Here is a 27,257-nt window from a genome sequence, read left to right as displayed (position 1 = left end):
TCAAAGTATCGATCCGTATCGAGAAGCATATGGAGCTTTATTATCATCATCATCATGGTGTTACATCCTTAAAGAATCTCGATCTTCTCAATCTTTCTTCACCATTCTGCTCTGTCCCTTGCCTGGATTTTCCCGTTTACATGGAGCTTCATATATAAGTTTTATTAGGGCATTTTTATGGGCTCTATTTCATTATCACATGTCTTGATCCCCTTTAGAGCAGTTTTGCAACTGCCCCCAATCTTTTGGTAGAGAAGTTGCTCTTTTTTTGTAATTTTTTGTCAGTAGTTTCCGGTAGACGCAGTCCACTTAGGAGCTTGTGTCACATCAATTATCCCTTGATAAGTATTTCGAAGTTTCCGTGGTATAATGATCTCGCTAGTCTTTCTCATGTTCCTGAACTTCATTATTTCAGCTTCGTGTGACCATTGTGGAGAGACCTCAAGTTTTTCGGTGTTTTCTGTAAAAGTTCGAGAATCTTTCTCCAATGTTGGGTCCGGTCCTGATGTTGTAGGGACTGGTAGTTCTTCATTAGTCTGCTCGACGTCTGTTTTGAGTCATTATAGTCCTACTAGTATGGGATAACAAGGGCCCATATCTACAGAGTTCTCAATGCAAGTATAAGGTCTAGTACGGGAGGAGATGCTGTCGATGTCTTCATTATACCATTCGTGGTAGTTCCTTTTGTAGATACGCAATGACCATGCAGTTTTTAGTACACTACAATACGCCTTCACTTTGCGTTGTGTTGTCTATTGATCCTCTGGACCACGTCAAGGTGCCTAGTCACGATTGGCTGTGTTGTTTCTGCTCCTATATATAGTAAATAAACTCAGTTTTATAAGTAATAAACATCTTAACCTGAAACTATTATGTACAAACTCCTTCCCATATCAGTTGTCGTCTTATTGCCCTTCGATCTGCTTCGATTATTTTATTTTTTAGTATATTTCTAGGTTTTGTGACGACCGAACCTGTAGTTTTGTATCTTCTGACTATATTTCTTACACTATAGCGTGAAAATAGCAACATATTCGCGATTTTCGAATTGGATTTTGCAGAATCAAAAAATCTAATAATGATTGAACAAATTTTCTCATCGATAACTTTACCTCGACCCATTGTACAAACCACATACGGCAAAAAGTTTTACAATACTACAAAATACATTTGACATTAACTGACAATATTATTGTTTTTATGTCATTTTTCCATAGCTACCTCTGGATTTAACGTAATTATGAAAAAATCAACGTATGTTGACATAACTGAATGCATAATCAGGGTTTAGTGAATTTTTTTTTGTTGCAAATAACTAAAAAAACCATAAGGGTAATGTTTTTAATGAATATTAATAAAAATGCCATATTAATTAATACGGGAACTTATAAAAACATGCAGAGTATAATTATGTTTATAGTAATCGACTTAAACTGCAAATTCCATAGGTGGGCCAACTGATATGGGAAGTTATATGTTATTGCTTTGTACAATGCAGTAGATAAGAATCATTAAACGCTATCGATATATTTATAGTAAAAGCTTAAAGATATGACAAAAAACAAAGCATGTGGTTTTTTGCTTGAAAACGAAAACAGATCTCCCTAACATTGTGTATTATTTTAATCCATAGGTACGATCCAGTGCATACTCGGCAAACGGGGCTGCCCCCGGTTAATAGTCGACGGCTTCGTCTTTTACAAAAAAAGCGTGTACAAGGGTAAAGCGTTTTGGTATTGCAAGAACAGCCGCACTCCCGAAAAATGCCAGGCCGTCTGCTGGACCATGAACGGCAACATTGTAAAATGGCCGTACATGCACTGCCATCCACCGATACCGGATATATTTAATCCCGAAGAAGATACCGAAGTACCTATCGAAAATCTTCAAGAAGTTTTATGGCAGACGTCGTTTAACTAGAGAATTTGAAAGTAACTCAGAATTAAAATTGTTCGTATGTCGATTATCTTGCAGTACGCATATACTTTCATTCATACAACTTCCTTTGCACGTCATTGAACAGCGTTGCCGAATCTTTCGAATAGTAGAGAATTTAGAGAAATTTAAAAAAGATGAAATTATTATAGTGATATTGGCCTTGCTAAAGGATACGGAGTATTTAGTTTCGTATGTGGCTTAATCTTCTGACTTTGTTTGCCATATTTCTTTCAATGTTTACGAATTTTACATTGTTTGCAAGTTACATCAACAATTTAATTGTTTTTCCAATTTGTCTTATGTTTTCGTTTATAAATGTATCCGTATTTGATACTCCTGTACAATAGCGCACCTAGAATTTGCCTCTGGGGGGGTTTTGGTTGGTCACCAAAATTTTTTTTATGATGTTACCTCCATTTTGAGTCCTTAAAATGTGTAAGTAACAGTGTTGGAATAGGGTCCTAGGGGGGGAGGGGGTAGGTTAACCCCCAAAACCCCCAACTCGGTGCGCCACTGCTCCTGTAACTAGTTTGCCCCATTTAGTTAACCCTTCTGTCCCTTACAAGATATTCCATTTGGACGGCTTGGAATTTTTTTCTTTTTACATATTTTGCTACATATTTTTGTTTTCTGAGTAATTTCATAATTTTCTGTGACAGGGATTTTATTATCATTGATATTTATAAATTCTTGTATATTTACGAAAGTTGACATAACTATTAACTGGTTTAGATAAAACTAAAAACGGAAAATATCAATCTGACAAGACAAAGTTGTAAATATGTTGTAAGTTTGGCAACATTGATAGTTCTATGATGTCATTGATGACGTGCAACGAATCTTGTATGGAACAGGTAATATATCAATATGGTCGCGTTGATTCGTTAAAAAAATGATTTTACGAAAGCGTCTGCGCAATGCAATGATAAATGTGACGGATCCTAAAAGACTTGTATATAACAAGAGGTATTCGAAGAGATAACACATGTGACACAATGTTATTCCAGTTGTTTGTATGATAAGAAGTTAAGGTAAAAAGACGTTGTAGTGTATGTGAGGAAATAAATGCTTTATTAGCGTTTCAGCTTTTAGATCGGAAGGCAATTTCACGATTCAAATACTATTTTGAGGTTATAAAGCTGAAACATTGTTAAAGCTATTGTTTTCCCTATTTCCGTGCTATTACATTTCTAATTTATTTTTTTATTATTATTTCAACTTGGAAAAATTTTGTTCGATTTCCATGGAAATTATTTTTTCTGTCCGATGTGCTCGTATTTTATTATGGTATTAATTTTATTTGGAGTGTATTCCAAGACAAAGGACTTTATGTGACAAACTAAAAATTGGGATTATACTACAAGTAGTATGGTCCACCGGGCTCACGATTTAATTCTCGAGTATGTTGGATCGGTACTAACTCTAGGCGCCCCTATTACCGGCTTAATATGTTTCTGAAACTATTTCTTTACCGTATTTTTATTATACATACACCATATTTAATGAGAATTAACCATTGAGAATATGTATAGTTTGACGTATTTTCAATTAAAATTGTGATTAAATCCTATTAAATATAGTAGATTATTAGCAACTATTTTTAAAGACAATTTCACACACACACACATTCTAGGCTGTGGAAAGCCTGTACGAAATCTATAATCCCAATTTTTCGTTTGATATAATTTACTTTTGTGCTATCAAACAGATCATGACGACTAACGACAAATCATTCAGTGATCATGTAAATATGTATTATGCTTTTTTACTGCCAGGGCATTTTTATAAGATAGCTAGTTCGTGTTGCAAGTTTTGTACGTACGGACATTTTTAAACGGTCACTTTTGTTTATTATGTACGAAAAATCATAACCAGACTAAAAAACCGTTAGGCGAGAATGTAGATCTCACACTAACGTCGCAATGTAAGGAGGATTCTCACGCTCCAGTGACGTAATTGTAGTGTAAGTGTCGTTACGGTTCGGTGACATTATTTTACACGTTTCGTGATGTTTGTACAGCAAAAAAGATGATATTTTCGGAATGTTGAGTATAGTTCTTGTTTTGGACGAAAAAGAGCTTTGAATCATTTGCAGGGGATATAGCCTATTTCTGAGGATACTTGAATCATCTACATCGGGATTTTTTAACGCAAGGACCAGGCCATAGCGCGTCAGAAGATCGAGCTCCATAGAGTCCTCGTTTTAATTTTTAAAAGTAGTCTGTACCAAAATATAAGCTGATACTACTGGTTTCCTTAGTATCTAATTCCTTAAAAGACTTTTATTGCTATAGGAAAAGTACAAGCTTCCTTAAAGACTTTGTTTTGACCAAATGGATAAGCGTCGATTCGAAGATTTGTCTTCTAAAAGACCACTGTTATAACACCGGCAAAAGACATTTGAGGACAGCGCCCTCTTCACTACGTAGGCAGCACCTTTGATTACGACTGTAGGCTAGTGTGGAAATGCCGAGAAGAACTTCAACAGACTGGCGGAACATAACAATGTCAGAACTTGTCAGAAGACGGGTACAAAATACTCCTGTTCAGAGCCAACCGTCGGTGACTGGAAAAAAGTCTGGACCAGTCGGCAACATAACTGTTACTGAGAAAAAACAGAAATCAGCTCAAAGTCATGGTCAGAAACTATGCCGAACATTATAGAACATCTGACATCAGTAAGATGTGAGACCACCTTTTTTTTATCGTCTTTTATGAGGGGGGAAACATGTTCGAATATACCTCGATACGTAATCTCATATCTCAAATTAGCCTGTCTAATATCTTTATCAATGGCTCTAGGACCCAGAAACACCTGTGATATAAGGTACCAAAGATTGCTCCGATTAGTACTGAAGTGTATTCCAATGACTCTCAGAACGACCTTGCAAGAACCCTATCTAATAATACTAAATAAACTATACAAGCCCGTTCGTTCCCCTACACATCCAAATAGTCCAATTGAATTGACGTTACCTCACAGTAGTAGTTAGAATGGCTCTTGCGGTCCGGAACTAGCTTGGGAGTCAAATCTTTGTGCTTCCAAGTTCCTTAATACTACTTGACACACAGACTAAGCACAACATAGACAAAGATCACAAAAATCTTCGCCTTAAAGATCGTTACAAAGACACCCAGACAACGATAAAAAAAGGAATTTAAAATAAGAAAACAAACTCATGTAGCTCATAAAATACTATACAAAGAACCGAAAACAATTAAAATCTTTGACTGTCGACAACTATGTTGTTCACACGGTTACTGAAACGTGTCGCTAGAGTGTGAACAAATACCTTCGAATTCCCAAAAGAATTTTCAGTCACTTAAGTGAGAGGACCTGACGCCATCCATTTTACAGTTGTGTCAATCGATCTATAAACGATACAATATAATATATTTGGGATACATCTGTGAATCAGGCTTACAATTATCTCACCCTAAACTCTCTAGCTTTAACTATTTTTTTTTTAATTCTTACATGACAAAAGATATTTTTGCTTCATATTTACATCTATCATCATCAGTTGGCGCTACAGCCCTTCGTGAGCCTTGGCCTGCTTCAAAACATTCTTCCATCCTTCCCTATCGAGTGTCTGTCTTCTCCAGCCCCTCACTCCAATCTCCCTCAGATCTTCCTGTACATCGTCCAGATATCTGATTTTAGGTCGCCCCCTTCTTCTTCTTCCGACCGGCCTGTTTAGCGTAGTTATTTTAGTGGGATCACTCTCATCCATCCTCATAACGTGGCCCACCCACCTTAGGCGGTTTATTTTGATGGTCTTCACAATATCTGCATCACCAAAAAGTCTATAGAGTTCAAAGTTATATCGCCTTCTCCACAGACCCTGTTCGTTTACTCCATATATGGTCCTCAATACTTTTCTTTCAAAGACTCGTAGTAACTCTTCATCTCGGGTCGTCATTGCCCATGTTTCCGATCCGTATGTGAGCACTGGGCGTATTATTGTTTTATAAATTTTGCACTTTGTTGCTATTGACATACTTCTCGCTCTTAGTTGAGGGCCCAGGCCAAAATAACAGCGGTTAGCCACGCATATTTTTTTTTTAAATTGCTTGGTAACACACCAGGTTATCAAATTGATAAAACTAGACTAAATAATTCGGGCGTTCTTTACAGCTAAGTGCTGAAACAAATAGGTTTTAAAATACTCCGAGGGGAATGTAGATGTGAGTGCCACAGATGAATATCTGCGATATTGGCTGGTCCGAGTCGCTATTGAAATTTTTGGCGCGCTTCCATACCGATTCGAGCCAACCGACAGATTTTGGGTGGCACGCAAAATGTATAAAATAGCAGATATTGGATAAATTCGTCGATTTTTAGCTCAGGTCTCTTTTCCTCCATCAAAGGAGATAGCACACATCATATAGAAAATGTAATACGTGAATAGATTCGTTTCGAAATTACAATCATTTCATATCAGTGCACCCACTCTGAATTTTGATTAATAACTCCGTAAATAATAATTAAAATTTATGGAAATCACATTTTTGAAGTCCTTAAAACTGTCATTCATAAATACTATTGAAAATAGTTTAACTCAGCGTGAGCTAAGCAGATTAGAATAACTGTGCACTTTGGTAATGGTAGAAGATTTATAAACTGACGATCAACAAAATTTCTTTTCTCACTCAGGTACATATCCATTTGATTTTAGATTTATTTATATCAATTTACGCCGTTAATAATCAAAATTCGGAGTTGATGCAATAATATGAAATGATTGTAATTTCGAGACGACTCTCATGTTAATTTTATTGCATTTGAGTGACATCACATTTTTCATAAGATGTGTGCAATCTCCTTTTACACTTTCCTCCAAATTTCGGCCAAATAAATCATTTCTTTAAAAAAAGACGATCAGACATAACTTATTTTCACACAGATGAAACCTTAGAGTCTGAGTAGCGTCTCGTGTGCTTTGAATACCTGCGTATTTATGAAACTTGCTGAGTGACACCTGGGCAGGTACCAGGTGAGAAAGGTAACTAAAAATAAGAGCTATTTAACATAAATTTACATAACTGATTTTTATACATATTTTGTAGAATATTATTTTGAAAATACTGTAATAAGTGTCAGACACTTGTCATGGACCAGAACTTTTGTCAGACGCTTTAAAGCTCCACTAAAATTAAATGAACTTTACTTACTTTTACATGTGACCGTTTTTTTTTATTCTGTATTTATCTTTCTTTTATTTGACGTAACTAAATAATTTTTTGCAACACGATCATAGCCATCGACGACATATAAAGGACTTCAATGTATATGACAATTTGTATATAGACTAATAACAATGTTTCCGTTTTGAGTTAATGGATAGAGTGTTATTGTTTTATCACATTTTTCGTTTTTAAACATTTTAACTCTAACCAAGAAGACAATTTGAACAATTGTGCAACGTACCAACTCACTCATATTATTTTATTTATTTTTAGTCGCTTATAGACTGTAACCATGCTCACTAACGTCACTTAAAACGAATCTGATCGCTTAGGTAAAAGAATGAACTGATTTTGGGGTTCCCCGACAATATTAAGTCGTGAAATTACACTTAAGTGGTGGGGGAATGAGTATTAATAGATAAAAAGGTATACGACTTAGTTTATGTGTAGTTTTTTATTCAATTTGTTGTGATTATGTAAAATGACGGCATCTATGATGAATTTAAATAAACTAGATGGTTGTCGTGTTGTGTTATGTAAAACAGTGATTACATAATATACCAAAAAATGTATGAAAAGAGGTGTAAACCATGAAACGTGAAAGATGATCTTTCTGCGTGGTTATCTTCGTCTAATAATTCTTGTAATTGATACAAACACTGTAAATGTATAGTACGTCGATTGTGTAATTAAAAAATTAGTATTATGTTAATTAGAAACATCAAATAATTCTACTAAACAGTAAATGCAGGGTAGGATCTCCAAGAAATGCATATAAAACAAGTAAATCTTGTAACGCTCTACACTCATTACTTTGGTACTTTGGTAATGAGTGACTAGACTGCTTGGGAAAGGAAAATGAAAAAAATCTTTAATTTAATTTTAAAAAATTATGCTTTTTGCCCTAGAATGATTTTAAATACCGTTAATCGAAGGCTACAATAAAGTTTCTCGAGTAAATACACAAAAAAAATTTAAATGAGCTTCTCTAGTTGGATTGATTTAATGTGGAGACATTTTCTATACCAGTAGCCGTAAACCATCATCATCATCATTGGTGCTACAGCCCTATAAAAGAGCCTCGACCTTCCCAAGTCTATTACGCCAGTCAGTTCTATCCATTGCCAACTGTTGCCAGTTTGCTGCGCCTATTTGTCTACCATCCTCATCTACACCATCCCTCCATCTGAGTTTTGGTCTACCCCTACTTCTACTTCCCACAGGTTGTGACATAAGGATTCTTCTAGGAGGGTTGTTCTGCTGTGATCTTACCAGATGTCCTGCCCATCTTAGTCTTCCTATTTTTATAAAGGATACTACGTCTTTACCACCAAATATATGTTTATATCTGTGATATATCTCGTAGTTGTACCTCCTTCTCCAAACACCATTTTCACAGATGCCACCAAATATTCTTCTCAGGATCCTTCGTTCCTAAACGTAAACGTGGCCGTAAACCATGCCCAATTTAAATATGGCGCTTCTGGCGTCATTCTCAGCATTTTTTGTATAACTGTCACGATAGATGTAACGCCAAATAATAAACAGATTAAAAATGACAATTATTATCATTTCTAATTTTCTACGTGTCATTTGTCATATTTTCAGTGCCCTTTTTATACATAAAGCACACTGAAAATGATGGGAGTCTTTGGGAAGACAAGTGAAAAAAATTTTTCATTTTACTTTAGAAAATTGTGCTTTCATATTCGAATTATCTTAACAAACCCTTAATCTCAGCCTACAATGACGTATCTCGAATAAACACACAAAAAATGATTAAAATGAGCTTCTTTAGTTGAGTTTGTTTAATGTTGAGACTTCCCAAAATTTCTGTAAACGACGCCCAATTTAAATATGGCGCTTCTGACGTCATTATCAGTATTCTTTGTGTCAGCTGTCACGATAGATGTAACGCCAAATAATAAACAGATTAAAAATGACAATTATTATTATTTGTAAATTTTCTGTGTGTCATCTGTCAAATTTTTATACATGAAAAGGTCACTGAAAGTGACGGAAGTCTTTGGAAAGAAAAACGAAAGAAATGATTCTGTTTAACGTGTTCGAATGGTCATAAGAAACCCATAATCGTAGGCTTCAATGACGTATATCGAATATATTCACAAGCAAAATGTTTTAAACGAGTTTGTTAAATCTCAGTAGCACCACGAATAAATAACAATCAGAATGCCCACTCTCAGATGCCGCATTTGAAGTGTGTCAGCACGCAATCGCCATATTTTAAACGGAAACATAGACTCGGATTGAGAAATTTGTGACCAGCTACGACAGAACTGTAATTTCAATTTTTAGAGATTAATAATTTAGTACATTTGAAATAATTTAATCTATTCTTCAACTAAAAGTACGAATAAAATACTGCATATTATGTCTATGGTGTAAATAAATTAAACCGGGTTAATTTTTCTATGCTCATCAGATAAAATTTCACTGAACACTACTGGTTCCGTTTAAAACATGTCTGATTCCGTCTGCGCTAACGAGATGCGCGTACTTATCTTAACAAGCTTTGTGGGCATTCTGATTGTTTATTATTTTGTGGTAGCACTGTTAACCATTTTTAAATATGGCACTTCTGACGTCACTATTAGCATTGTATGTGTGTCATCTGTCACGATATATGTAACGCCAAATGAAAAACAGATTAAAAATGACAATTTCATCTTCTGTGTTTCATTTGTCATGTGTTCAGCGCCATCTATAAAATATTTTTATACGCAAATAGACAGTTTTGTTTAATTGACGTTAGATTCATCACTTTTATTATCAGTATCTCTATTAGTTTATTTATATTATATTATTATAGATTTTACATTATGTTGACTCGTTTTGAGATGGTTGGAGAAGCTTTTTTTAAAGTTTGGAGGTTAGGAATATCTGTTGAACAAGTGAGACTGGTTTTTATCTTAACAGGAGTTATGTATCTTTTAATTGTAATTTTTTTAATAAAATAATTTTTAATAGTAAACTTTAAAGCCTTATTTTTCTCGACTAGAAGTCTTTAACAAATTTTCGCTTGGAAAAGTGAGTCGGCAATGAAACATTGTCGTAAGTTTCATTGCTTATTTTAATTTTTGTATTTAACATTTTGCGGATAGTATTGGGACGTGATTTCACTACGGATGATTTAGAAATCATCGGTAACTACCGTTCCTTGCTAACTTCGATAACCGTGATATGTGACCAGATATATCAATTACCAATTTCGTCATCGTCTCACAAAGTTTGTTTATATAATAAATATTATAAATATAATATTAACGAGGAGCGTGACTTACATCTGTTGATTTACAGTAAAGTACCAAAATTGTAGGGAATGACTCATGTTTAATGGTTGTTTTATTGACCAGTAAAATTGGACGTTTACCCTTTAGAAAAAATATTTTTGTTTCGACAAAAGAAGAAAATTTAATTATTATTTAATAGACAAATTAGAGGATTATTGCAGAATCTGTTTAATCCCTTAAAAATTGACAAAAGCCTTCTTACTGTTCGAAGAATATACGTTCAGATAAAAGAGATCTCATTTTATATAAAATATATTTCAATACTTTGACTGGTCTATTTTTAAACTGTTCAAATGTTTTGGCAAAGATTTGGGCTCTAGGAAAAATGTAACGTTCTCAGCGTGTATGATTCAACTTGAAGTTATCTGCAATGTTGTAGATTATATCTTTCTCTAGCGGTAGATTAATGTCTGAGATCAAACAATTTCGTCCCAGATTAAGGCGATGTAACTGTCAACAACGCCATTGTTCAGGTAGTTCTTTTATTGTATGCTATCTGTAAGTCAGTTTCATAAGCGCACTGACAGGGGTTTCATAAAGCAGAGAAGAGAATTGTGAGCAGTTTGGTGACAAATAATAACTATGACTGACAGTAGTACTAGTGAAACGTGTATCAAAATCGAAGATTTAATACAACACGCGAAGAAAAAACTATGATCGCAAATGTTGAAGGACTTCGAGCCAAAGAACAAAATATGAATGTAAGCGATGTAGTTACATTATGCAGTATTTTGACAAAATTTTCAGAAGCAAGTGTATATACAGTAATTAAAACATACGATGAAACGAACGATAATAATACTTTGAAGGTTGAGACAAGAGGAAGGAAACAAATAAAATTGGATAATACAACCAAATAGGCCATTCGTTATGCAGTACATGAATTTTATTTCAAAAAGGAGTTACCAACTATAAAATATTGCTTCTTCTCTTTAATCTAATGAAAATATTCCAAAAATATCAAGACGTGTTTTGTTATGTACTTTACGTGAAGTGAACTTTAGGTATTTAAAGAGAAAGTATAGTACCCTTATTGAAAAAGAAGAAATCATTTTATAGCGCAGAAAGTATTTGAAACAAATGTCAGAATTTCGAAGAGATGGAAAAAACGTATTATACAGATGAACCATGGTTAAATGATCAAGTGTCATCATCATTCTGGTTTTACAACCCTGCTTGGGTCCTAGCCTCCTCAAGAATTTCTCTCCAGTCGTCCCTATCCATCTCCTTTCTCTGCCAAGCGTCGTATTCCCATATTTCTTATGTCTTCATCGATGTTATCAAGGAACTTTATTGTGGGTCTTCCCTTTCTCTAACCAATGGGTCTATCAATGAGCGTTTTTCTAGCTGGGTCATTACATGTCCTATCCACCTCAGACATCCTATCTTAATATGTTTTATGATATCTGGTTCCTGGTAGAGTCTATAAAGATCGAAGTTGTATCGTCTTTTCCACACTCCATTGTCATTCACTGCTCCATAGATTCGCCTTAGTACTTTTCTTTCGAAACATCCTAACATGTTTTCATTATTTTTTGTTGAGTCCAGATCTCTGAACCGTGGTATACCGACAAAAGGACGCGGAAAAAAGGACGCGCGAAAAAAGGACGCGTGGAAAAAAGGACGCATATTATTAATGAAATACTATAAATAGTTTATTTTAATTGACAATAGCAATTACCCCCGTTTATCCCCTATATATAATTACAGAAAATGATTCTACCTAACCTAAAATCGGTTACGGTAAAAGTAAAAAGTGAAAAATATTTATATGAAAAAAACTTGCCTTCACACTTTATCCAGGCTTAGGACAGGCAGTAGAAGCTGGCGTGTTTACAAGTTTTTTTTTATTTTTTTTTAATTTTTTGCTTTTTTGGAATTTTTTTTGTTTTATTTTTGATATTAATTTTTTTTGTATTTTTTTTATGTTTGCAACTGAAAATTGTGAGCAATGCCTCTCAAATATTCTAAAGTTGGCCTGTCAGCATAATCGGCAACAATAGCCCTTATCCTGTTTGCTGTATCTTGATATTTTCTTTTGCATGGAGGTACATTGCCGAAATGTACTGCTCTATTTTCAAAACATTTAAATCATATTCGTTTTTTAGAGAATTAATAAATTTCCAAATATTCGGATGTGCACTATTGAGAAGAGAAGAAAAGCTGTTGTGCCATCCTTCGACAGCATTTTTAGTTTGAGGTATATCTTGGTCTGCCAAATCGTAACAATTCCATACATTTGCTGGAAAAAGGGGTTGTCTTCGATTTCCTCTTCTAGCTAATCTCCCTATCCAAGTGTCTTCAAAGTAATTAATCAGCGGCACTAGTAGTTCTTCATTTTGTGTATAAAAATCGCTATTGAGCAACTCCTCGTACACTCTGACTACATGGTTGTCTGGAACAAACGCAAGAGCTGTGAATTGTCTTAGGTGAAGGGCGAAGTCAGGATTCTCAATATATCTACGTTGCAATCCGGCACTTTGAATATGGCGCCACATACACTGCGAGAAATGAAAAAAACATCCGCGGATTCTCACATTTGGGAACTCAGTTTGTGCAGCATTCATTGCCGCTCTTTCAAAGTCCATCATTATTGTTAGAGGGCGCAAGGCCGGATTCAACACCTTTAGTTGCTGAAAAACACGTGTATAAGTCTCTTGTGTTTTGTTCGTTAGAAGTGCAAATACAGTCGGGATTACATTACTGTATCGCACTCCATGAATTGTGTATATTTGAGAAAACAATGGTGGTGCTGAGTTAAATGTTCCATCGGCATACCAATGATCGCATTGTTCCATAAATCTTAAATTTCTTTGTGTTGAAAATAACAAAATACGTTCTTCTTCTGGTCCGCTATCAAATAATATAAATAGCTCACCGCCTGCAGTTGTTTTATATTCTTCAGGAAGCACAAGTTCTTCTAAATTTCTCGGATTTGCGGGCGTACCTCCTAGCTCGTTCCGAACTCTTTGCACAGTTTTTTTAACGACGACACTGATGGAAGTTGTGCCGTAGCAGCTAAGGAAAGTCCTTGAGAAATTTCACTTACTACATCTTGGGTGGAGTGTTCCAGTTGTTGTGCAACTTCTTTCATCCGATTACAAGCTTCTTTTGCTTCAATCTTTGCCATGTCTGCAACGTGATTATGTTCTCTGTGGATTTTGTAATTTCATCCACAACGGTATGCACTCTTCCTGTACATTTGCACTTATTATAAGTAGCACACTTCCAAATTGTCTTTTCACCAATCACTCGCTCTTTTTTATGGAGAAATCCATTATAAAGTAACAAGTTGTTGCCTTTTTGGCTTTTCACAAACGCTAACACCATCTTAACAGACTGATATCAATTTGTAAAATGTTTTCTTGTTAAGAACAGAATAAATTACCTACCGCGACAAGTTTCCCCTATATAAAATGATTTGGTTAATGATGTTTTGTTATATCGGACCTTTTGTAATATTCATTTTTTAAAAACAATTATCAAACAATTAGAAAGTTTTATTTTCTTACTAAACGTTTCTATTTACATTCTTAACATTACCTGTGGAATTTACCAACCTTTCGGTTCGCGTTAAACCCTCATTAGACCCCTTACTGGGCTGGTACTTGGGTTTTTCTAATCCCATACATAATTCTGATAATATGGAATCTAACCTGTTTCAATACCAGAAATCTTGAATCAACATTATATTAGTATTTATTATTTTACTTAAGATGTTTTAGTCCTAAACCTCGATAAAATGTGAGGGCAAGTTTTTTTCATATAATTATTTTTCACTTTTTACTCTTACCGTAACCGATTTTAGGTTAGGTAGAATCATTTTCTGTAATAACATATGGGGATAAAAAGGGGGTAATGGCTAATGTCAATTAAAATAAACTATTCTTAGTAATTCATAATATGCGTCCTTTTTCCACGCGTCCTTTTTTCGCGCGTCCTTTTTTCCGCGTCCTTTGGTCTCGCGTCCTGTTTTCCGCGTCCTTTTGTCGTAGATTCCTGAACCGTATGTTAAGACTGAGCGTATTATTGTGTTGTAGAGTTTTATTTTTGTATTTCTCGATATAATTGTGGATTCAAGAGGGAGGTTGAGCCCAAAATAGCATCTGTTAGCCGTGCAAATTCTGAGGTTTATCTCTGCGGTAGTATTATTTTCAATGTTAAGGAGCGCTCCCAGGTATACAAATTCGTTCACTGCTTCGATGACGTCGATTTCTATAACGAGTGGTCATAGGATTTGTGGTTGCATGCTTATGTTCATATACTTCGTTTTGTTGGTGTTATATTATTAAACCCATTTTTGTAGCTGATTCTTTTAATGCTACATATGCCTCTCGTGCAGCATTTTCCGTTCTCCCAACAATATTAATATCATAGGCCAGGATTTGCACTAATTTATTATATATTGAACCAGTGGTTGTGATTTGTGACATACGTATTACTTTTTCCAGAGCCAGATTGAACAGTATACAGGAGAGAGGGTCTCCCTGGCGCAACCCATTATTTGTTTTAAAAGGTTCAGACAGTTCCCCCTGAATTCGTACTCTACATTCAACTTTTTCAAGAGTTAGTTTTGTTAAATTGACCAACTGATTTGGTATTCCTGGCTCTTTCATTGCTTTGAACATTTCTCTTCTATTCACAGAGTTGTAGGCTACTTTGTAGTCTATAAATATGTGATGAGTATCAATGCCATATTCCAGTGTTTTTTCCAAAATTTGTTTCAGGGTTCCAATCTGATGATTTGTAGATTTACCACCTCTGAAACCAGCCTGGTATTTTCCTACCATCCGTTCTGCATATGGTGCCATACGGTTACATAGTACTGTGGAAAATATTTTATACGTTGCATTTAGAAGCGTAATTCCTCTGTGGTTAGAGCATTCTTTTTTGTATAAAAGTATATCCAATATTCCAATCATTGGGGAGGAATTTCTGTGTCCATATTTCTTTTATAAGCTGCTGTAATGCCTTAATGGTATCATGCCACCTTCTTTATATAGTTCAGCTGGGAGATCATCTATTCCGTGTGATTTGTTTCTGGCTAGTTTTTTAACTGCATCTTTAACTTCAAGAATCGTTGGTGGTTCCTCTTCCCTCTCGTCTGATCCCCTTACCTCATCTCTTTCGTCTTCCAGGTTTTCTTCTTCTACCTCCATATTAAGTGCCTGGTTAAAGTATTCCACCCATCTACTCAATACATCTTTCCTTGTTGTTAATAGGTCGCTATTCTGACTTCTGCATTTTCTTGTGGTTGCCTTGAATTCTTTTCTGTTGATGTTAACCATCTTATAGAATGCTCTGAATTCTTTCTCTCTGTTAAGCTTTTCTATATATTTAAGTTCCGTATTTAGGTGGTTACTATTTGTGTTCCTATTTCATCTTTCGCTGCTGCTTCAATGTCTTCCTTTATACTGGTCCAGTAGGAGTTCTAGCCTTCTTCATTTACATTTTTATTCCTTGGCCTGTTGGTGATGTTTTATGACATAGTGTGACAAAAATTTGGCAGAATTTAAATGTGAAAAACAAACGAAAAGCTTTCCTAGATGGTTTGTCGACAGGTTTAAAAGCCCCATCTGGAAATGGAAAACGCCTTATTGGTAGCGACTCAGGATTTGTTGAAGGAAGTTTAAATGCATTTGATTCTAAAAAGACCAGACTACCATGAGGAAATGGATGTAGATCATTATGAAAAATGTTTTTCAGATATTCTGTTAAAAATCGAACCAGGATCTGTTAATGTCATGGATAACGCTCCATATCACTGCCGGCATGTAGAACATGCATGCTGCCAAATTAAAATGGAGCTTCGCACTACACACTAAAAGTATTTTTAAAAATAATTCACAAAAGAATATTTAATAAATTAGAAGAGGACATAAGCGCCACCACACAGTTTGGATTCAGAGGTGGACTGGGAACACGGGAAGCTTTGTTTGGTCTGAGTGTGTTAATGCAAAGATGTTTGGATGTAAACCAAGACCTCTACGTAGGTTTCATAGATTTTGAGAAGGCCTTCGATAAAGTCAGACACCAAAAGCTGTATGAAATCCTAAGAAGCAAAAACATAAACATTAACATCATATCCAGGTTGTACTGGGGACAAACAGCAAAAATCAAAGTTGATAATGAGTTAACCGAAGAAATTGAGATTCGTCGAGGTGTGCGTCAGGGTTGTGTGCTTTCTCCACTATTATTCAATATATATAGCGAAACAATATGTCAGGAAGCGCTCCTAGAACAAAACATTGGTATGAACATTAACGGAGAGTTAATTAACAATATACGATACGCTGATGATACGCTAATAGTAACAGATAACCTAGCAAATTTACAGTTTTTGATGGAAAACATAAACACCCATACCAAAAAGTATGGTCTAAAACTGAACATCAAAAAGACTAAATTCATGATTGTAACAAAGAAGCTATACACCAATGTGAATTTAACCATAAATAATCAGCCAGTTGAAAGAGTTACGTCCTACAAATATTTAGGGGTTTGGTTCACTGATACTAATGACCAGACAAGAGAAATCAAGAGGCGAATAGAGATAGCGAGACAATCGTTTGTCAAAATGAAAAAGTTCCTATGCAGCCGGGACATAAATATAAACTTAAGAACGAGAATGTTAAGGTGCTATGTTTTCTCCATTCTGCTGTACGGCATGGAAGCCTGGACACCGAAAAAAATAAACATCAAAAACATTGAGGCATTCGAGATGTGGTGTTACAGGAGAATGTGGAAAATACCATGGACAGAAAGAGTAACAAAGCAAGATGTTCTGCTGAAGATGGGGAAGGAATGCGAAGTCATAAAAACCATACAAACGAAAAAACTGGAATATCTGGGCCACATAATGAGAGGAGAAAAGTACTCTTTGCTTAGACTCATAATACAAGGAAAAATCTCGGGAAAGAGAAATGCGGGACGTAGGAGGATTTCCTGGTTGCGAAATTTAAGGGAGTGGTATGGGTGCAGTTCAATACAGTTGTTCAGAGCTGCAGCCAACAAAATAAAGATTGCTGTGATGGTAGCCAACCTCCGATAGGAGACGGTACTGCAAGAAGAAGAAGGACACAATGCCCGACTGAAGGATAAGAGATGGAACCACGAAATACAACAGTGGAAACCAAGGTTAGGAAAGAGAAGCAGAGGAAGACCACAAATGAGATGTGCTGATGATAAGAAGATCGGAGGACACAACTGGAAGCAAGTGGCGCAAAATAGAAGACATTGAATTGATTTGGAGGAGGCCTATGTCCAAAGTTGGATTACTTAAGGCCGAAGAAGAATGTAGAACAGTTATCAACCACTAAATGGAGAAAAGCCGAGATTGCGGGTTGGCTTACTAAAAATAATATTAAATTCAATGTACCAATTTTAAAACCGAGTTACTAAACGTAGCACGCATGCACGCACGTAAATGAAATGGCGTGAGAACGAGGCGTAGTTGTAGTTCAATCGCCGCTATACCATAAACCCCATAGAACTTAAATGTGTTCAAATAAAAAATGAAGTAGCGAGGAATAATGTTACTTTCAAATTGAATGTTGTAAAAAATCTGCTTAATAATGCCGTTAGAAATGCGACCTCACAGTCGTGAATAAAATGTATCGAGCATGTAGTGAAAAAAGAGCAGAATATGTGGAACCTTGATAACTTCATTGAACCACTAAGCGCTTTGTATTTAAAGTCAACCGCTGAGGTCATCTGAACGCAACTTATGACTCAGTTGCTAGAATTGTGGTATAGTAACGCTAAAGTATGTAGTACTAGTTGCCTAACTGACTGAAAATTACAAGGTTCTGAGTTAAACCGTCTGTTGTCTGTTGAGTCTAAGTAGGCTATCTTGTAGGAAACGAATTTCCACAGGTATATTATATTATCTTCCGATATTTATATTTTTAAAATAATAAATTTAATGTATTGATTTTGTTTGTTAATTAAAAGTTTATAAAAAAGTTTAAGTGAAATTCTGTAGTTGTCAAGAAAGTTATATAGTAACACTATCACATCGTCTTAAAGCGTCCCGTTTTTTTTGGCCCCCTACTATTTATTTTTTGTCCTGAAATGTACTAATGTGCCTACGATCAAAACTATGCGAAAAGGACTACCTGATACAGTGCACTCTCTGCATACTTTTTTGCGCACTCCTAACAGATCTTCGGCAGTGAAAGCTTTTTCTTGTAGTGACAAAGTGAGCAGTCTTTTCTTTTTTCTAGCTTTCCAACACGTTCTTTCACAAGTTTTACGACGTCTTCAGCTCCGAAGATTTCACATATGCTCAATCTGAGTTTCTGCGGTAGATATTGATTTTCCAATATTTTAATGTAAGGTTCCACAAGCTGAAACGCTAATTTTTCAATAAATTTTGAGCGTTATAGGTCCTTAATATTTTTTGTCTTCTTCTTCTTGTTCCTTCTTGTATGTAGGCTTTAAAGCCTGTTTCTTCTTCAATATTAGCCTCCTAAATTGTTTAAATTACCGCACCATCTTTTTCTTGGTCTGCCAATACTTCTTCGTTCATTTGGTAACTTATCTCGTGCTATTCGTACTATCCTATCCTCTGCCATTCTACTAATGTGTTTGTTCCACTCCTGTTTCCGTTTTGTCACCCATCCATTTATGTCTTCTATATAAAATGCTCTTCTTATGTTTTCGTTTCTCTCCCTATCCAACAGACTTTTCCCTGTTATTCGTCGGAGTATTTTCATCTCTGTTGTTTCTAGTAGTCGTCTCGTTTTAGATGTGTCAGGTCTTGTCTCCGCCATGTATGTTCATATAGGTCTAATTGCTGCTTTATAGATTCTTGTTTTTGTGTCTTGTCTTTGGTGTTTGTTCTTCCAGATTGTGTCATTAAGAGATCCCGCCGCTTTACTTGCATTCAAGCTTTGTTGTCGTACTTCTTCTTCAACATCTCCATAACTAGTTATATCCATTCCCAGATATCTAAACCTTGCTTCCTGCTTTATTATTTTCCCATCAATTTCGATTTTACAACGTAGGAGGTATTTAAATGTTGTCATACATTTGGTTTTTTCTGCTGATATTATCATATTGTATTTCTTGGATGTTGTATTGAAGATGTGTGTTAATCTTTGGAGCTGGTCTTCTGTCTCGGCGATTAATGCGGCGTCGTCTGCATAATATAATATTTGGATTTCTTTGTTCCCCATTCTGTAGCCATGACCTTTACGTACTGCTTGTATTATTTCGTCCATTATTATATTAAAGAAAAGTGGGCTTAACGAGTCACCCTATCTGACTCCGCTTTGTACTGGTATACATTGTTAGTTTTCCATTTATCTTTGCCTGTATTCGGTTATGGAAGTAGATGTTTTGGATGGTTTGTATAATATTGATTGGTATGTTTCTTTTACACAGTAGGTGTAAGACGTCTTCGACTTGGATGCGATCGAAAGCCTTTGTCAGAGCTATAAAACATAGATATGCTGGTTTATTGTACTCGATGGCTTTTCTGTGATTTGTCTTAGTACAAATACGGCATCTACGCAGGATCTTCCGGATCTGAATCCTTGTTGTTCATCTGATAAAGTTGTTAGTTTATTGATTTTGTTGGCTATGAGTTTTGTAGCTTAACACATTTAGCGCCATGTGTCCACCGGTGGGCATTTTCAATGTTTCCTTTAAGACCACGTGCCCACCCGTGGACATTTGATGTTACTTACTTCAAGTCACATTGGCCATATGTGGGCACGGTTTATATTAGTTTTACGTATGGTGACGTATTCAGTAGTCCCAGGAAACAACAAAATTTTACGTGGACCGGGCAAAATTAATGTATCGGTTGTGATTTTTGGCAGTACAAAAAACTAATATAATTGTGTCTTTTTACATCGTTTATTACAAAAATAAATTAAATTCTACACTAATAAAAATAAAAATAAACGAACAAACCTAGATAAATATTAAAAAACAAGTAATCTTAACGTATTTGTAATACAACAAAAATAATAAAAATTAAATTTCTGGAAATGAGATAGTTGCTAGATACGCTTTTGAACACATTCGAGGCACATTGGCAGGTTACAGGTATCGCAATACGTATTAATTTTTTTCGCATTTTTACGAGCATAAACTGGATTTTGTTGCTGAGACATAGTCTTGTAGCATGGGCTGCACCTTTTTCTGGTAACCCTCTTTTGCCCCTCGTATTCTTTCAAGATATGTTTTATCTTGGAACTGGAGGGCCTTGATTGTATTGGAATTGGATTTCATCAGCATCATGCAACCTCTTCTGTCCACTGCTGGACATATGTCTCTCCCATTTTTCTCCACTCTTCACGGTTCTGTGAATTGGATTTAAATCTTGATAAACCAGAGCCTCGACGATATTTTCTTTGAATTCTATTATTCCCAATTTCTTGTTATTAATTTTGTTATACAGATGCAGAGCATTTACCATAGCTGTTGAAGTAACAAAATGAAAAACGAGTCGCTTATACCACTTGACGGTTCTTCTCACGTATGGCGCGTAAGATGCCATCTGGTCAAAAGTGTCGACAAAAGCTTTTCCTTTGTTGTAATCTACAACCATCGCTGGTTTATGAACTTCTTGTCCTCTGCGATTAACTGAAACCATAGAGTCGACATGTTTGGTACTAAGCATAACAACATCTCTTTTATCTTTCCATTTGCAGACAACTGTTTTATTTTCGTTTTGTTGGGCCACGACTTCACCCCTTCTCAATTTAGCTTTTACCACATCTGGGGGATTATATTTTCTGTTTGTCCTTAGGGTTCCTACTAAATATGTTTGTCGTTGAATTAGACTATTAGACAGCGAAACACTATTGTACCAGTTATCGGTATATACAGTTCTACCTGCATCCAAAAGTTCCTCCATCAGTGTTGTGACAATTTTTTCGGCAACTGATATATCGTCCGCACTTTCTTTGCCGGTATAGACTTTAAACGACCATGTATAGCCTCCAGCCATCGAGTTAGAATCTATGGAGAAGCTATGAGCATATTAACGTGTGTATTAAAAACGGCGTAGGTAGGCGTGGCTAACTGTGAAACCAATATGGCGGTGGGATCATGGCCGGACTCAATAATATTAAAACTACTATAAAAATATGAGTAATTATTCAGGAGATTTAATCATAATCTACAAAGTGCAATACATTTTTAATAAACTATGATTTATTTATCCCGCGGTAAACACAAAAAACACGATATATTATACATAAAGATAAATTAATACAGTCAAATACTATTAATTTATTCTCTGAAGTACGGGCCATTCCTTTGTTTACATATTTGTATACTAACCTGTAGAACGTTATTCCTGAAGATTTTTTATTAATATTGCTTCTGCCACTGCAACTACGTTGAAAACAAGAAACCATTATTATGCACTATCACAATATATTATTACAGTTTCTATAAAAGTATTATAAAACTAAAAATATTCGAAAAATAACAAACGTAAATAAACATATACGATCTGTCAAAAGTGGCAAAACAATATGGCCGAAGTGAGGTCGTTTTTAGTCACGTGATGCCCTCTCCATAGATTCTAACTCGATGCCTCCAGCAATACAGAGTTTGAAAACCTTTATCCCATACTTATGTCTTTTATTGGGAATATACTGTCGGAAATAAATACGTCCTCGAAATGGTACGTTGCTTTCGTCTATACAAACTTCTTCTTCGGGAATATACGATTCTTTAGATTTCTTTTCTAATACGTTTAAAAATTTAGAGATTTTGTGGAGTCTTCCTTCCGGATCGAGTGGTTGCTCATTGTTTGATAGATGAAACATCGAAAGTAACATCTCAAATCTATTTATTTTTGGAATTCCATTTTCATAAATTCTTTTTTTGCTCCAGTAATCCCTCAATTTTGGCAAATGCGTAAGTCCCATCCACAAGACAATGCTCAAAAACTTGCGCATATTTGTACGATCAGCGTCAACACATTTACTAAGTCTTGGAGTTCCGCTTCCTTCTGGGGCAGCTTCAGTCGCAGTATTTCTTTGTGCAGCAAATCTATTGGTTTCTTCCACAAACAATGAGATAATTTCATCGTCTATGAAGTGTTCAAAGTAACTTATAGGAGAGGCTCCATGAAGTTTCTGGATTATATGTTCGGGTACACCGGTGTAGGCTAAAGAAAATTAAATTTCAATCTGTCCCCTGCCATTGGCTCCCAGTTGGTCTGGGGTATATTATCGGTAAAAGAACTACTTCAGCAACTTCTTTGTCGACATCAAATGCAGCTAATTGCAATGCAATTAGCATCATGCAATGGAGTCATCCTCGGAATAGTCTGCTGCTTCAACATCAGACAAATTTTCCAACTCCCAAAGCAGTTCTTCTTCTGTAAGTCCTCTTCTTGCCATTATTGTTTAAAATCTGCAACAAATGAAATAATGAAATGCGTGACCACTGGTGGACATTTGGTCCCACAATGTAAAATTACTATCTGGGACCGGTGGGCACTAAAAATAATCACAAAAAACAAAGCTGAAAAAAAAGTGTTGTTTAAAATACAATAATAAACATTTAAAAAGCAGGTTTCTAGAAAAAAACATTTTAAATGTTTGGTCCCAGGGAGTGAACAACCAATTACAGCGTGGCGCTAAATGTGTTAAGTGCGGTGTTCAGTAGATTTATACCTCTATAATTCTTTGGGTCTTCTTTATCTCCTTTCTCCATGCGTCTGGTATCTTGCAGTGCAATATTAGTTTTTGTATAAGTTTTGTCCTCTCTAGGGTTATACTTTGTCCTCCGTGTTTTAGAACGGTACTAATGTCAAATAGTCTGAAAAGTACTGCCATAAGTCAGCATCGAGTTCGAGGACTACAAGTAAACTTACTACATTTCTCATCTAACAAGTCAACACCACCTTTAATGGAGTTATAATCAGCATTAATATCAGATTTATTGGTTCGTGGGTCTGTTCTGGCATGGTAGTGGGAGGATGATGATAACAGAAGAACAGTCTTATTGTGGTGTAAAAATGTAATATCTTTTGTATACTCACAGATTTACAAATATATTTTTCTTGAACTTAATATATCTCATGGTCCTTTAAACAAAAATTATATAAAATGTTTCAAGCGATTGAGAGCCAATCTGTTCTATAATAGGAATACAGGAAGCGCTAAAGGAATGTGCATTGCGATAATATATAAATGTCATATATTTTCAGGTCCCATGTTGGTAAAAAGCGGCAGAGGCCAGCTAGTACTGATCCACAACGGCCACATATACACGCTCTGTGATAAAAAAGACATCTGCACTCTGTGGGTGTGCGTGAAAAAGAAAACCCTCAGTTGTCCCGGATGTCTCACCACCCTCAACGGTCTCATTCTACTGTCCTACACGGCACACAATCATCCGCAGATGCACGACGTAATCAAAAAGCTACAAATGCCTTCTTGCAGAGTATCTCCGGAGCTGAGTCTCTAAAGATATCTGATAATCGTTATTGTTTGCGAGCAGCTGAGTGGAAAAAGTATTCGTTTTTTTTTTAGAAGAAATTTACGTCTAGGGTTACTTTTTAAGAGAATAAGTTTAATTTTGTGCAGCGTATTGTATAGCCAAAGAACAATGTTCCTTTATTTTTACACTAATCAGGAATGAGTCTAAAAAGAACTTTCCATATATTTATAACTTTGGAAAGTAACAAATGCCACAAGACAATCGTATGATACAAACAGTTAAGTTAAAATTATCTCTGTAGGCCATAATTTTCAAAGTTTTATTAAAAATGGCCCCCTTGTTATCTTAGTTAACGTCTTTTGCAGCTTTCTCCAACACTGTCAAAAAGGAGACACGCCAACACGTATCTCTATCGTAGTCCGATGGATTTGTGAACGTTCACCCTGTATTTGTACTTTTGCAGATAACTTTACATATTGTAGCCCTCACCAGTCTTAATATTTTTTCGGAGAAACCAAGACATTTTGCTATATGATCATTTTTGGCAGTTGTAGTGCTCATGCGATAGTTTTTTCTTCTCCATGATAAACAAAAGATGGTTTCTCCATGATTCTGCTTTTGCGTATAATCTACAGTAACCACTGATGGTTAATTGTCTTCTTCCAACATATATTTCCTTTCATCCGGCTAATCTTCTGTTTACAATTTTCTTCTTCAATCGTTTTAAAGTAGGGAAATGTTTTTTCCTGAAGCAATAAGTTTGTTACTGGCAATCGTTTTCCCCACATACATTTATATCACAAAAAAGAGTGATTAACTTCTAGATTTTTTGTTACCGCTAAATTTTTTAGTTAACCATTTTTCAATGTCTGTGCAATTTCTTTTTATAGTGCTCTCAACAATCCCCTAATTTAAAATATAATTTTTGTAGCTAATTCCCCAGCGTCGAAGCATTATATATTTCAAGCTTTTTCCCAATCGTCAATATCACTCTTTTGTTGATCACTTAAAAAGTCAACACCAAAAAAAACACTAAAATTAACCCAATTCTGTCTCAATCTTATGTAAAAATCTTGGAAAATGTTGCTAAAATCCGGGTAACACCGCACATATGGAGAAATTTGCAACGGCAAGTATAACTGAACTCAATAACATGACTTTTCTTTCTTCACTGTATATTAAATTTGCCTTTAATACAAACAGTAAAATTATGGCATATACTTCTAGATTCATTCCTGATAGGTCAGTTTAGGTAAGTGATACAACTTATTAGATTCATCTGGTAACGTGGTTTTTTTAGTTTAAAAATGGTGTATAAGTATACTCAAAAATATAAACACATAGGACGATGCACTAGAACGACTGCTAGATCATCAGCCTGGACGGAACTTGTATCGACAAAATCTCCACAACATTAGGATATCCTGTGATTTTGTTTTTAGTTGAAAGATATATGAAAGAGTGTGTACTTATATTGTACTTAAGCATCCTGATTATCAGTTAGATCGAAGAAAGAACTGTTTATAACTTTTTATGAAGGTTTACACAAATATGATAATGTTTTAAATTACACAAAAATCTCTGTGAGGAGCTTCAATGAGTTGTAAGGAAAATATAACACATTATTGGAAATATAACACATAGATGAATTTAATAAAAAAAGTTCACAATGCTCTCTCATTATATTCTAAATCTCTCTCAAAGTCTCTCATTATATTACCAAATTTTGTCATTTTTCTACTCCCGACTGTGTAGAGCAGTTTGTGGTCTTAAAATTTTTCATATAGAATCTTTATCAGTTGGTTGTGGTGTAATTTTAATAGAAATCAATATAAAAATTCACAACGTCTTCAAACATACAAACTTTGATTGAGAATGACAAAGACAACTGACACAAATTGCCAAATGACTTCGATGATACCATCAACAGGGTTGCCAGTCTAGTGTCCAGTGATTTCTGTTCCACAAGCTGTAAAAAACTGACAAAACAAAAATATATTTTATAGTTTAATCATAACCGTATTTAAACAAAAAAACCCTCTATTAGATTTTTCTAATAACTGAATTACCTACTATGAATTAAGCCATGTGGATACATCTTTATTTATTTATTTATTATTGGACTGTTATTTGTCTCAATTTTATCGAAGATTTGTGTATTTATTTTTTGTATTGTATTTTGATAATCTTGAGGTAAAATATGAAGAGTTTTATTTATTTTCGTTTAATAAGCAATTTTTATTTGGTTGACGATATTTTTTATATAAAAAAGGTTACTCTATTTACAACGATATTAATAATTGCATTACGAGCTAATCATTTGGATCGATATATTGTGGAGTGTCTCAATTGTTACAGAAAAGTTGTTGAAATTTTCGTTCTTTTATCCTATAATATATCAAATTTTTCATTTTTGTGAGGCCCTATGTGAATCATAGTATCCTATAATTATTTTACGCGATGTGTAATATATTATTACAAAAGACAAGTGCAATTACTTTTATTGGGAAATTGAAATTTTTATAACTTCTATATTATTTGTGTAGTTTTGTTATTAATTCGCAAAAGTATTGTTTTAAATTTTTTGAAAGAAATTGTTAACCTGCATTTTTGTTTTATTTAATAACCTTATAATTTTAACTGGTAGATTCTCATTTGGAACAGAGTTATAAACTACAGTAAAAAACTTATTCATCGTGGGATTTAGATGACCCCAACTCGGGTGGACAAAAAATAATGAAAAAGAGGTTAAATCTTTATAAATGGGTATACTTATATTTAAAAAACCCTTAAAATGGCTACATCAAAAACACGAACGTTTTCGGAACAACAGTTTCATCATCAGGTTAAAAATACAGGTTAACATGCCTGAGCCACCAAAATATTAGGGTAAAGACCCTTTAAAATATATAAAGTTACCAAAGATTGTACATAATGTTATTATTATTTGATGTTTAATATTTTAATTAAATTTTACTTCAGGTAACATACACCCATGCTTTGAAAAAATGAATGAATGAATAAATTATTGGTTTCCAAAATGAAGCCAAATGTTAACTTAGTGTTTAATTACTACATAACAATACTAAATGATTTCTATAGCGTGTTAAAACAAGAGCAGATACTTTGTTAGGAATAATTAAAGAGTGGATTCTTATGGGGACAACGATTTATAGTGATTGTTAGAAATCTTAGAATTGTTTGAAACAAGGATTTATATCATCATCCAGCCTCAAGAGTCCACTGCTGAACATAGGCCTCTTCCTCATGTTTCCAACCCCGTCTATCTTGCGCCGCTCTCATCCAGTTTTTATTGAGTCTTCTTAAATCGTCAGTCCATCTTGTAGGTGGTCGACCGACGCTTCTCTTGTCTTCCCTTGGCCTCCATTCCAATAACCTCTT

General features: G+C 34.9%; 1 protein-coding gene across 2 annotated transcripts in view; it reads left to right on the top strand.

The window, feature by feature from the left end:
* LOC140440368 (uncharacterized) overlaps positions 1–26,456 on the top strand; it is a 42,099-nt gene extending 15,643 nt beyond the window's left edge. The window contains exon 5 of one of the 2 annotated variants that reach the window (XM_072530826.1): positions 23,623–26,456. In XM_072530826.1, the coding sequence (XP_072386927.1) occupies positions 23,623–23,882 (260 nt within the window). In that variant the 3' untranslated portion in view covers positions 23,883–26,456. Of the gene's footprint in view, positions 1–1,633; positions 10,121–23,622 lie in introns of those variants that run through there. The other variant, XM_072530824.1, reaches the window with a different exon arrangement.
* The last annotated feature ends 801 nt before the right edge of the window (positions 26,457–27,257 follow it).

The sequence above is a fragment of the Diabrotica undecimpunctata genome, chromosome 4, assembly GCF_040954645.1.
Source record: "Diabrotica undecimpunctata isolate CICGRU chromosome 4, icDiaUnde3, whole genome shotgun sequence".
Taxonomy (NCBI): Eukaryota; Metazoa; Arthropoda; class Insecta; order Coleoptera; family Chrysomelidae; genus Diabrotica; species Diabrotica undecimpunctata.
The sequence above is the reverse complement of the archived record's forward strand: the minus strand, read 5'-3'. Positions and strand labels throughout refer to the sequence as shown.